Source organism: Orycteropus afer, unplaced genomic scaffold (genome assembly GCF_000298275.1).
Source record: "Orycteropus afer afer isolate SDZICR_OR568_19922 unplaced genomic scaffold, OryAfe1.0 scaffold00578, whole genome shotgun sequence".
NCBI lineage: Eukaryota > Metazoa > Chordata > Mammalia > Tubulidentata > Orycteropodidae > Orycteropus > Orycteropus afer.
Genome location: NW_006922165.1, coordinates 670,756 through 684,563, shown reverse-complemented (window position 1 = coordinate 684,563; position 13,808 = coordinate 670,756). Strand labels below are relative to the sequence as shown.

The 13,808-nt window shown below is 36.7% G+C and overlaps 1 protein-coding gene across 1 annotated transcript in view; it reads left to right on the top strand.

Annotated features, from left to right (window-relative positions):
- The window catches only part of FBXW7 (F-box and WD repeat domain containing 7), a 122,682-nt gene extending 111,772 nt beyond the window's left edge, over positions 1-10,910 (top strand). The window contains exons 8-11 of the mRNA XM_007956171.2: positions 560-741; positions 7,608-7,833; positions 9,446-9,656; positions 10,642-10,910. Of these exons, the coding sequence (XP_007954362.1) occupies positions 560-741; positions 7,608-7,833; positions 9,446-9,656; positions 10,642-10,910 (888 nt within the window). The remainder of the gene's footprint in view (positions 1-559; positions 742-7,607; positions 7,834-9,445; positions 9,657-10,641) is intronic.
- Positions 10,911-13,808: the final 2,898 nt, after the last annotated feature.

Below are 13,808 nucleotides of genomic sequence, written 5' to 3'. Positions count from 1 at the left end.
TTTGGGCGAGAATCTTCTAAATATTCCAAGTCAGATGTTAAAATTTTTAAAAGCAGTTTCATATTTCCATGGTGTAATATTAGTTTTAGATTTATTTCAGGGTTTTAATGTCTGTCTTTACTTGTCTAGAAGTAGCTTGGCTGCCTCCTAACTACTGCCTTGGGGCAGATTCAGATGAAATGTGGTATGTAGCCACACCCAACACTATTGGCATTCTTTCATTGAATCTATTTCCATGGAAGAAACCAACTTGGATTTTAGTTTTCTTTCATCAGAGAAGTCCGGCTATAGCTGTCATACTTTAATGAGAAATGTTTGCTTTCTACATACTCGTTCCTCCACTATTTGTGTATATAATGCTACTGAATTAACAGAGCAATAAACAGTGATGGGATCATGTTATATTGATGATGTTATATTGATGTGCAAAATTATTTTCTGATGTGCCAAGCAATAAAATTGAGTAAATATCTTTACTCCAAATTTTAATGCCTGTTAAAATGCTATTTAAATTATTTTCCTTTCTACCCAAAAGTAATCATCTTAAGTGTTTTTCCAGTGTCTGAGAACATTAGTGGGACATACAGGTGGAGTATGGTCATCACAGATGAGAGACAATATCATCATTAGTGGATCTACAGATAGAACTCTCAAAGTGTGGAATGCAGAGACTGGAGAATGTATACACACCTTATATGGGCATACTTCTACTGTGCGTTGTATGCATCTCCATGAAAAAAGGTAAGGGGAGATTTCATTGTGTTTGGAAATTATTTCTCTGTTGCTAGTAAATTTGAGGTCTCTCTGTTTAGAGACTTTGTAGACTTTGTCTGACCTATTTTGGTCACATTGTCAGAAGGGACCATTCCCTGGAGAAAGGGTATCACGCTTGGTAAAGTGGAGGGTCAGTGAAAAAGGGGAAGGCCTTCAACGACATGGGTTGTTGACACAGTGGCTGCAATGGTGGGCTCAGGTATAGCAAGTATTGTAAGGCTGGTGCAGGACCAGGCAGTGTTTCATTCAGTTGTACATACAGTCACTGTGAGTCGGAGATGACTCTATGGCACCTAACAACAACAACTGTTTAGAGTTCAATTTATGATAATAAGGTCTTAAATGAGACTTTATTAAATTTCAGATGTTTCTGTTTTAGGAAAATATAGATAATTGGCTTAAAGTTGGGGGTTTTTGTCAAATTTGCATCCCATTTGATAGTGTTGGCATCACCTTGCAGCTCTCTACTTCCTAATCTTGAATGACACCTTATTTTATTGTTCTACATCTTTGATAACTCATCATCATCAAACAGAAATCTTTTTTATATAGTCAAATTCTGTTGGTTTAAATTCAGTCTTTAAGCCTCTGACCCTTTTGATTACCAACTACTTTACCCCCACTCCAACACAACCCCTATATTTATACAAAAGCTTGTGGGTTTTAATTTATTCTCTCATTGCTTGTCACCTGAACTATTGACTAAGCTTTCAACCTTGGTCTTCTCACCTTTTACACAGCTGACAGAAAACCCTCCTATAATTATTGTTTTATCACTCTTCTATTCTGCAGTTTTGGGGAGCCTTCTGTTGCCTACCAAATTAAGAACAAAATCCTCAGTCCTGTTTTCAAAATGCTTTCAGTCAAACCAGACTGCTGGTGCTTTTCTTCTCAGTGCCTTTGCTTTTTTCTCTTCTCCTGTAAAGCCCTCTTCTTTCTACTGAACCATTTTTCATCATACTCCCTACAAATGTCATTTCTATTTCATTTGAACATTCCCCACTCACTCACATACATTCACACATGACCTTGTGGGTAGGAACTTTGTGTTGAATGCTTTTAATCCCTCATAACACCTGCTGTGATAATCATTTTAACCTAGTGTACAGGCAGTTCCCAGGTTATGAACATCCGACTTACAGACAACTCTTACATGCCCTTTAAGTAGAGTTTCAAACCATTTTGAACTGTTCCTGTCATGGTGGGAATAGACTTGAACTTTTACAATTTGGGTGATTTGTCACGGTTAATGGCATGGGAAGAATTATAGGCCAAAGCACAGGAATGGGAGACTCAGAAGAGGTGTAGTTAGCCCTTTCAGGCACCTGATACAAAACTGGATTATTGGCAAGACCATGAAAAGCCACACACATTCAAAGCAGTATAGTCGGCCACCTTCTTTAAGTAGAATGTCACCATTTTAGTGCAAGGCAGCACTGTTTTGTTTATGTAAATGTGTTATCATTGTGATGTGATTGAACCAACCCTTACCTGCAACAAATTCTTCATCACAGTCACCTTCCCTTGCTACACATACAGCTTTTACATCATTGAAGTCTTCCAGCCTCTTCTTGCGCTCATTCACCTCTGTCTTCAAGTCTATTCCAACTCAAAATGACCCTATGAGACAAAGTGGAACTGTCCCATAGGATTTCCAAGCCTGTAAATCTTTACAGAAGCAGACTCTCTCATCTTTAACCTCATCTGGGTTCAAGCCACTGACATTTTGATTAGCAGCCCAATACCTTAACTACAATGCCACCAGAGCTCCTTTTCTTGCACAAAAACCAAACCAAACCCACTGCCATTGAGTCAATTCCAATTCATAGTGACCCCCCACTGGGTTTCCAAGGCGGTACATCTTTATAGAACTAGATTGCCCAGTCATCCGTCTGCAGAGTGGCTGGTGGGTTTGAGCCACCAACTTTCTGGTTAGTAGTCAAAGGCCTTAGACACTGCACCACCAGAGCTCCTTTTTCTTGCATAAAAGTAAGGCTAAATATAAACTTTATGTACCTGTTCTGACCTACAAATTATTAAAGACACAGTTAGAAACTGATCTCGTTGGTAACCCAGGGACTGCCTATACTTTCAAAAAAGGTCCCATCTTCTAAGATGTAGATAATACCCACCTCTTCACTCCTCGGAAGGAAGGTTGGGCAATCCTACTTCCGTAGTGATACTGCCTCGGAAACCCAAGGAGGGGTCGCTATGAGTTGGGGCCGACTCAACGGCAAATAACAACAACAACAACAACAACATAAGGTTATTGTAAGGATTAAATGAGATGTTATAAAGTATATAGCACAATGCCTGGGCATTAGATCTCAGTAAATGATGTTTCCCACCTGATAACATGTCCCAAGTACATGAGACAGTCTTGCCATCCTCACTTCTAAGGAGTACTCTGGCTGCATGTACTTCATCCCAGACTGATTTCTTTGTTGTTCTACAGTAAACTGTATGTTCAGTATTGTTCACCAACACAATAATTCAATTGCATTGATTCTTCTTTAGTCTTCCTTATTCATTGTCCAACTTTCACATGCATATGAAGTGATTGAAAACACCATGCTTGGGTCAGGCACACCTTAGTCGTCAAAATGACATCTTTGCTCTTTAACACTTTAAAGGGTCTTTTGTAGCAGATTTGCTCACTGCAATAGGTTGTTTGATTTTTTTGACTGCTGCTTCCATGGGCATTGATTGTGGATCCAACTACAAAGAAATGCTTGACAATTTCAATCTTTTCTCCCTTTATCATTATGTCACTTATAGGTCCAGTTGTGAGGATTTTTATTTTTCTTTATGTTGAGGCATAATCCATACTGAAGGCTGCAGTCTTTAATTTTCATCAGTAAGTGATTGAACTCCTCTTTGCTTTCAGCAAACCTGTGTCATCTACATATCAGGGTTGTTAATGAGTCTTCCTTCAATCCCGACGTCACATTCTTCATATAGTCTCAGATTATATGCTCAGCATATAGATGGAATAAATTTGGTGAAAAGATACAACCTTGACATGTACTTTTTCTGATTTTAAACCACACAGTATTCCCTTGTTCTGTTTGATTACCTCTTGTTCTGTTTTTCTGCATGAGCACAATTAAGTGTTCTAGAATTGCCACTCTTGGTAGTGTTATCCATAGTTTGTTATGATCCACATGGTCTAATGCCATTGCATTGTCAATAAAACACAGGTGAACATCTTTCTGGTATTCTCTGCCTTCAACCCAGATCCATCTAACATCAGCAGTGATGTCTCTCATTCCACATTCTCTTCTGAATCCAGCTTGCATTTCTGCATGTTCCCTGTCAATGTACTGCTGCAACCGTTTTTGAATTATCTTCAACAGCATTGTGATATTAATTATATTAATCATTCATTTCTGCATTCTGTTGGATCACCTTTCTTTGGAATGGGCACAAATACACATCTCTTCCAGTCACTTTCCCAGGTAGCTGTCTTCCAAATAGGTAAGTGAGCAAGCACTTCCAGCATTGCATCTGTTTGTTGAAACATCTCAATTGGTCTTCTGTCAAATTCTGGAACCTTGTTTCTTCACCAGTTCCTCCAGTGCATCTTGGACTTCTTCCTTCAGTGCTATCAGTGCTTTATCATTTGCTACCTCCTGGAATGGTTGAATGCCAACCACTTCTTTTTAGAGTAGTGATTCTTTTATTTCTTCCATCCCTTTCAGTGCTTCCTGCATTGTTCAACATTTTGCCCATACAAACCTTCAGTATTGCAATTCAAGGCTTGGATTTTCTTCAGTTCTTTGAACTTGAGAAATGCCAAAATGTGTTCTTCTGTTTTTATTTTCTAATTTCAGGTCTTTACACATGTCATTATATTACTTTATTTTGTGTTCTCAAGCTGCCCTTGGAAACTTTCTGTTTAATTCTTTTATTTCATAATTTTCTTTCATTAGCTTTAGCTATCCTCTGTAAAAGAATAGGCTTCAGAGACTTTTCTCACAGTCATTGTGGGCTTTTCCTTCTTTCCTGTCTTTGTAATGATCTTTTGCTTTTTTCATGTATTAGCTCCTTGATGTCATCCCACAACTTGTCTGGTCTTTGGTTGTTACTGTTTAGTGCATCAAGTCTGTTCTTGAAATGGCCTATAAATTCAGGTGAGATATAGTTAGGGTTGTACTTTTGTTCTCTTGGACTTGTTTTAATATTATTTACCTTCACCTTGAACTTGCATTTGAGCAGTTGATCTATTCCACAATTAGCCGCTGGCTTTGTTCTGATTGATAATATTGAATGTTCTGGTTACCTAGTACCAATCTGACAAGAATATACCACAAATGGGATGCTCTTAACAAACAGGAGTTTATTCTTTCACAGTTTGGAGGCTTTAAGTACAAGTTCCAAGTGCCAGGCTCTAGGGGCTGGGTGAAAGCTCCTTCACCTTGTGGTCCAGCTCTGCCTCCTGCTCCTAGCCCACTGGAGCTAGAGGCATTTCTTCACTCAGACAGCTGCTGGCTGCTGAGGCTGACAAACCCAAGGTCGACAAGTAAAAAGGCTCAGTCCCAATGTTACCAAACCACACGGCAGGCAATTAATTTAAGTCCATTGTAAGTCCCAAGGTCAGCAGAGCATGCTAGGCTGCTGAACAATGACACGGCTACATGCAGGGTCCAAGAGTGCCATAAGCTAGCTACTATCCCCAAGGTTTCTCTTTATATACAGGAAACAGACCACATAGCCAAAGGCAGCTAGTCAGCTGCTCACAATAGATTCCACCGTGGAGTTGATTACCAGCCCCATCATGGGGAATACTACATCCAGCTGCCAGCCACTCAACCAGGCCTAGCCAAGTTGACACAAAAACATAACCACCACAATTGAACTTCTCTGTTACTACTTTCCACAGGTATATTTGATTTGATTACTGTGAGGTCTGTGTGTATAGTTGCCATTTATGTTGTTGAAAAAGGGTATTTCCAATGACTATGTCATTGGTCTTAGAAAATTCTGTCATGAGACGTCCAGCATTGTTTCTGTCACTAAGGCCATATTTTCCAACTACTGATCGTTTTTTATCTCCAACTTTTGCATTCCAATCACCAATTATCAGTGGTAGTACATCTTAATTGCATGTTTGATCAATTTCAGATTGCAGAAGTTGGTAAAAATCTTCTACTTTTTCATCTTTGGCATTAGTGATTGGTGTACAAATTTGAATAATAGTCATATTATCTATTCTTCTTGTAGGCCTATGGATATTATCCTGTTACTGAGTGCTTTGTACTTCAGGATGATCTTGAAATGTTCTTTTTGACAATGAATGTGAAACCATTCCTTTTCAATTTGTCATTCCTGGCATAGTAGATCAATGACTGTCCAATTCAGAATGGCCAATTTCAATCCATTTGAGCTCACTCTGTGTAGGATATCTATCTTCACATATTTCATTTCATTTTCAACAGCTTCCAATTTTCCTAGATTCATACTTTGTACATTCCATATTCCAATTACTAATGAGTGTTGGCAGCTGTTTCTTCTCATTTTGAGTCTTGTCACATCTGCAAATGAAGAAAAAAGCTTTACACTATCCACATCATTAAGGTCAACTCTACTTTGAAGAGGCAGCTCTTCTTCCCTAGTCATATTATGAGTGCTTCCCACCTGAGATGTTTATCTTCTGGCATTACATCAGACAGTGTTCCACTGCTGTTCATGAGATTTTCACTGGCCAGTTTTTTTTCAAAAGTAGATTGCCACGTCCTGCTGCTTTCTAGTCTCTCATAGTCTGGAAGATCCACTGAAATTTTTCTTTATTAAGAACCAATAAAAATATTTTGTAATAGATAAGTAGTATACAAAGAAAACTAGCTTTCCCAATGTGATTTGAATCTACTTTGAACCATGTGCTCTACTGTTAAAATTTTGGGGATAAGTATCAAGAGGTATTGCATTCACTTTGCATTATTCTTTGATGTAAATCACTCAGTGCTTTAATTTTCTTCTCTTTCAAATGTGGGAACCATAACCTTTCTTTATCTTTTAGGAATGATATAAAAATACCTGAGTTTTCAGTTCTGCTTTACAACCCAAAGATGATTGTAGTATTCGAATCACTCTAGTCTTCCAAAAAGTATAGTTTTAATAATGTTTGCCAAATTTTTAAGGGATTTCTCTTGCTGCTAGATGTGTATTTTTTAAAAATCTATATATCTAAATGTCCCCATAGCCTTGAATAAATTTAAGTATTATGAGTATAGCCAGTCTTCATTGTTTGAGGATATTTCTGAAACTGGTTTATTTTACTAGAACATATGATGTAAAGCACATATCTTTTAGCCATTTCAATTCTAAATTCTGATTTGTTTTATTGAATAATCTTCATTGAATTTTTACATAATCACAAAAGAAATATGTTTATAATTGAAATTTTTAAAAAGTGACAATGCAAAAAGAAGAAAATTTAAATTATTCAAGCTAATACTACACAGAATTCTCCCATTAACATTATATATATATGCTCACATTAGCAATTTATTTCTAAAATGAAGATATTTAGCACCTTCTCTAAATAAAGTGATTTTAAAGCTCTGTTCCACAGAACCCTGATGTTGTTGGATACCTCACATTTAGGAGAATCAAGCAGGCAGAATTCTAGGCCTCTCAGCTTTCCATCCCAACCAGAGCAACCTCACTGTTTTATGTTTATATATCAGAATTTTACATAGGATTTTTTTGTAAACAGGTATTCCCATTTAAGAAGAGGAGAAAATGATTGAAAAATCACTGATTTTATATATCGTGTTTTCTTGTGTTATTAGAAGTTGTAATACATTCTTTTCTGTGTTCCCCCCCAACAGAGTTGTTAGTGGTTCCAGAGATGCCACTCTTAGGGTTTGGGATATTGAGACAGGCCAGTGTTTACATGTTTTGATGGGTCACGTAGCAGCTGTCCGCTGTGTTCAGTATGATGGCAGGAGGGTTGTCAGTGGAGCATATGATTTTATGGTGAAGGTGTGGGATCCAGAGACTGAGACCTGTCTACACACGTTGCAGGGGCATACTAATCGAGTCTATTCATTACAGGTAAGAGATTATCTCTCTCCCATCTTGTAGATGCTCTACTGGTACATCATAAACTGTCAAATGGCTGATCCAATGAAGTCCAAAAAAAGACTAAGCAAATTATCCTATGGTTTATATATACTTTAAAATTTGTTATGAAAAAAACATAAATTTTGAAATTATGTAAATGGATTTTTTAATGGTTTCAGTTTTTTCCAATCCATTTCCCTCTCAAATGTAAATATTTGTGTTAGAACCTGAAACTTAGAGTCCCTAAATTTTTCTACATTAATTAATTGTTAGATATTCTCATAGGAGAATAACCTGGATTTTAATGAACTCTTTAGCAGAGGATTAATTTGGCCAAAGTTGCTCCTTTGCCTTGATAGCTAAAGGTTGATGGACCATGTAATTATGATTCTATCTCTGTTTGAAGTGGAATTGTAGTATTTTTGCATAAAACTGCTCTACCATCCCCGGGTCATTGGTTGTAGGCATAAAAGTAAATTTGACAAAATGGATTTTTTTGTTTACATTTCACATTGCCAAATTTTGAGGTTAATAACAAGTTTAAAATTAGGCCTTGTCTTATTTTCTGAAAAGCAGCATTTTCAATTTAAAAATATTTTCTATTACATAGTTTTACCTACCAGTTTACTGCCCATTGTTGTTGTTGTTTTGCTGTCGAGTTGGCCCCAACTCATAGCAACCCCTCCTTGGGTTTCCGAGGCAGTATCACTACGGAAGTAGGATTGCCCAACCTTCCTAGTGGTCAGCAAATTAGTGCATAGACCCAGTGCTAACAATTCTTTTTTTAGGATATTTATTATTTAATTGATAGAATACTGGCCACGTCATGAAACTATTGACATATATAATAACAAAGGGATTTACTAAATTAGAAAAGGTGATGATTTTGGAAGAGTGAATTGCCTACACTGTTTTTTGTTTTGTTTTGTGATATGCTCAGAACCTTAATGAATATAAAAATAAACCATTTATTTTAAAAAAGAAATAGCAGCATTATTGTATATCTTCTGGGTATCAATAAATATTTATTGCCCTTTGATATAGCTGAGAAGCTAGAGAATAGGTACTATATAACATGCTTTTGTTATCAAAATGCTACCCCTTCTAATTTCATATATATTTAAGTATCTCTTTAGGACATTTCCTAATTAGCAGATTTCCTTAAACTTTTACATACAGTTTTCAATGGAACTTATTTTGAACATTGTGAAAGATATCTAGCCCTTTTCATGCTTTAGGTGCTGATAAGCACACCCTTTATCACAAGCTAGGTCAGTAGTTTCAGCTTTCTGCTTGAAAATAAAACTTAAATGGCAATCCTCACTGAATAATACTTGGTCCATAGATGCCACGTGTGGCCAGATGACTTGAAAATGTTGTTCATTTTAAGTTGTTTCTGCAACTAGTTTGAAGCCACTGGATATGAGAAATTAGCATTTCTCTTAGAAGTTCAGAGATCATGCACTGTATAGTTGCTGGATTGTATTGTTAACATTTTGTTCCTGGAATTACCTGTTTTCCATGCCCTTCCCATTAGGATTAAGGTCAATAATTGAATCAAGAATATCCATACTTTTAGTCTAATAAACCATGTCTGTTACAGTTTGATGGCATCCATGTGGTGAGTGGATCTCTTGATACATCAATCCGAGTTTGGGATGTGGAGACAGGGAATTGCATTCACACGTTAACAGGGCATCAGTCGTTAACAAGTGGAATGGAACTCAAAGACAATATCCTTGTCTCTGGGAATGCAGATTCTACAGTTAAAATCTGGGATATCAAAACAGGACAGTGTTTACAAACATTGCAAGGTAAATATTGACTGCCCCTTTAGTGGACGTTACAAAATGAAATTGTTACTCAAAAGAGAAGCATGGACTTTTAGTATCACCAAAATGAATATTTCTGCTCTGACTTACAGAACTAGGCTAGATTTAAAAAATTGTTTTAAATATAAAATAATTTAATCACTTTCTGCATGTACAGTTAACTACCTGTCCTTAGAACAGTATGAAGAAAGATGTTGACTGTATTACACACAAGCAACTTTTTTTTTTTTTTTTGAGTAATCATCATTCTATTTTGAAGTTTTACTCCAGGTTTAAAATTTACTTGGGGGGCAGGGGCATCTCTAATCTCATGGAAAATTCCTTTGTCCTAACTTAGATCCTTAACCACTTGCTTAACTGGGATAGGAAGTTCCTCATTAAAACAAAGAAAGAAACTCATGTGACAATCACTAATATTAGATGAGGTACAACCATGTTAACAAACTTCTTCTTTTTATTGGTCATAGCCCTTGGAAGGTGTGTTTTCAGTAAGGCCACCTAGTGGGTAACATTGTAGCTTTGTACTCACTAATTTTGTCTTTTCCTCAATGTTTTGGAATAATGTCCATTATTTAGCCTTTGCCTTTGGCTGGTGAATTCATCCTGGTGGGGGAGTAGACCTCTTATGTTCAGTTGTCCATCAGGTAAATATATGAAGCCATACTGGCCACATCATCACGAAGAAAAGCTCTCATTCATGTAACTAGAAAATAAAACATGTGACTGGTAGCTAGCCAAGCTTCCCGAGAGAGCAAGCTCTAGAAAGTTAATGTTTCCGTTACCAATAGCTACCAGATTTTCTTATATCCATGTTGATCCTAAAATACTTAGAATAAGGTCTCTAAATGTGCAGCATTTTAAATATTGTGGTTTTGCATGCCTTAATGTAGAAGTCTATAGATTACAATGTAAGTAACCCATAGCCATGATTTCTAACTGGTAATTAAATTCCTCTGGTTTTGCCTAGGTCCCAACAAGCATCAGAGTGCTGTGACCTGTTTACAGTTCAACAAGAACTTTGTAATTACCAGCTCAGATGATGGAACTGTAAAACTATGGGACTTGAAAACGGGTGAATTTATTCGAAACCTAGTTACATTGGAGAGTGGGGGGAGTGGGGGCGTTGTGTGGCGGATCAGAGCCTCAAACACAAAGCTGGTGTGTGCAGTTGGGAGTCGGAATGGGACTGAAGAAACCAAGCTGCTGGTGCTGGACTTTGATGTGGACATGAAGTGAACAGCAGAAAAGATGAATTTGTCCAAATGTGTAGACGATATACTCCCTGCCCTTCCCCCTGCCAAAAAAAGAAAAAAAAAATGAAAAAAGAAAAAAATCCCTTGTTCTCAGTGGTGCAGGATGTTGGCTTGGGGCAACAGATTGAAAAGACCTACAGACTAAGAAGGAAAAGAGGAAGAGATGACAAACCGTAACTGACAAGAGAGGCATCTGCTGTCTCATCACATAAAAGGCTTCACTTTTGACTGAGGGCGGCTTTGCAAAATGAGACTTTCTAAATCAAACCAGGTGCAATTATTTCTTTATTTTCTTCTCCAGTGGTCATTGGACAGTGTTAGTGCTGAAACGTTGTTACAGATTCTGCTAGCCTGTTCTTTTACCACTGAAATCTAGAAAGGAGCTGCAATAACATCAAAACAAGTACTGGTTGACTTTCTGATTAGAGAGCATCTGCAACAAAAAGTCATTTTTCTGGAGTGGAAAAGCTAAAAAAAAAAAAAATTACTGTGAATTGTTTTTGTATAGTTATCATGAAAAGCTTTTTTTCTTTGCCAACCATTGCCAATGTCAATCAATCACAGTATTAGCCTCTGTTAATCTATTTACTGTTGCTTCCATATACACTCTGCAATGCATATGTTGCTCAAAGGTGGCAAGTTGTCCTGGGTTCTGTGAGTCCTGAGATGGATTTAATTCTTGATGCTGGTGCTAGAAGTAGGTCTTCAAATATGGGATTGTTGTCCCACCCCTGTACTGTACTCCCAGTGGCCAAACTTATTTATGCTGCTAAATGAAAGAAAGAAAAAAGCAAATTATTTTTTTTTATTTTTTTTCTGCTGTGACGTTTTAGTCCCAGACTGAATTCCAAATTTGCTCTAGTTTGGTTACGGAAAAAAGACTTTTTGCCACTGAAACTTGAACCATCTGTGCCTCTAAGAGGCTGAGAATGGGAGAGTTTCAGATAATAAAGAGTGAAGTTTGCCTGCAAGTAAAGAATTGAGAGTGTGTGCAAAGCTTATTTTCTTTTATCTGGGCAAAAATTAAAATACATTCCTTGGAGCAGAGCTTTTACTGCCTGTTCTCTGGAGAAACTTTTCTTTTTGAGGGCTGTGGTGAATGGAATGAACATACATAATAAAACTGACAAAATATTTTTTAAAATATACAAAATAAAATTGCTGGTCAGTCTTAGTGTTCTACAGTATTTGGGAAAACAACTGTTACAGTTTTATTGCTGTGAGTAACTGACAAAGCAGAAACTATTCAGTTTTTGTAGTAAAGGCGTCACATGCAAACAAACGAAATGAATGAAAGTCAAATGGTTTGCCTCATTCTCCAAGAGCCACAACTCAAGCTGAACTGTGAAAGTGGTTTAACACTGTATCCTAGGCATCTTTTTTCCTCCTCCTGTTTATTTTTTTGTTTGTTTTATTTATAGTCTGATTTAAAACAATCAGATTCAAGTTGGTTAATTTTAGTTATGTAACAACCTGACATGATGGAGGAAAACAACCTTTAAAGGGATTGTGTCTATGGTTTGATTCACTTAGAAATTTTATTTTCTTATAACTTAAGTGCAATAAAATGTGTTTTTTCATGTTAGTATGTCTGTTTCTTCCATTGAGATAATAACACTTCATTATAAATATTTAGCATTTCTCTCTAATGTTCAGGATAGCAAAGTCTTGGTTTCTTTTCGTTCCCTCAGGTGTGACATAGAAATCAATACTTGCAGGATTGTTTTCTACAACTAAAGTAAGAATTCCCTATGAGGAAGATAGGGACACCTTGAATTTTGACAGGCTAAAAGCAAGGTTATTTGAAAAAAATCAGTTATTTTTATGGCATTTTCAACTCTTCTTCTGTAGCCATTTTACTCAATAAGCTAATGTTTTATAATGTAAGTAAAAAAATCAAGTTCAGTCATTGAAATTATGTACCCCTAAATATATTTAATACCACTAATAATGGCAGGCCATATATATCTAGTGATCTCAACTACCCAGCCATAGATGAAAATCTAAAAATTAACAAGAATGGAGGCTACTTAGAGAATACATTTCTCACAGTCTTAAAGTGTGTGTTCTTTACTCATAGGGCAGCAGTTTGGGGCCTTGCCCCTCAAATCTACTAAAACAGAACATCTGTGGGTAGAACCCAAGAATCTGCATTTTAAACTAGATCACCAGGTAAGTTATAAACACTAAAGTTTGACAAGTACTGCCTGAAATAACCTTCCAATAAATTTGGTTATTTAGGTTATTAGTCCACAGCAAATTACTGGCACAAGAAAAACTAGGAGAAGTGACAGGGTAAAGGAAGAGTAAGAAAAGCTACATGGTTAAACAAACACAAGGCAAAAAGTCCTATTAGGCCATGAAGTACAGAGGTGAGCAGCCCTGCCTGCTTTAAAGTAAACCAGGACACAGCTCAGAGCCATTACTACTGTTCACATCCATGACTCTAAGTTATCAAGAAACAATTGTGATTCCATTTTTAGTACTCTAGAAACGAAACTGCTTGAATTTTTTTGCAACACCAGATAAATGAGGCTGGACTGTAATTGAAAAATACAGGTTTAAAAACTAAGATTAACACTACGTTTTAAAATAAACATGTGTTACAGAGTAGAGTAAGTCCACAAGCTTTGTAGACATAAGTCTGAATTCGAAGCCTCATTCTTCTACTACTGTCTAGTTTTGAGACTTTGACCTCAGTTTACTTGACATTTCTAAGCCTCATGTTTTCTCATCTTCTAACATGTAGATAAAACCCACATTCTCACAAAGTTACTGTAAAGATGAAATGGAATGTTGGAAAGCATATAACACAGTGCCTGGAACTTAGAGCTCAGTGAATGGTAGGTAGCTACTATTAAAATTTAAAGAAAATGTAGCT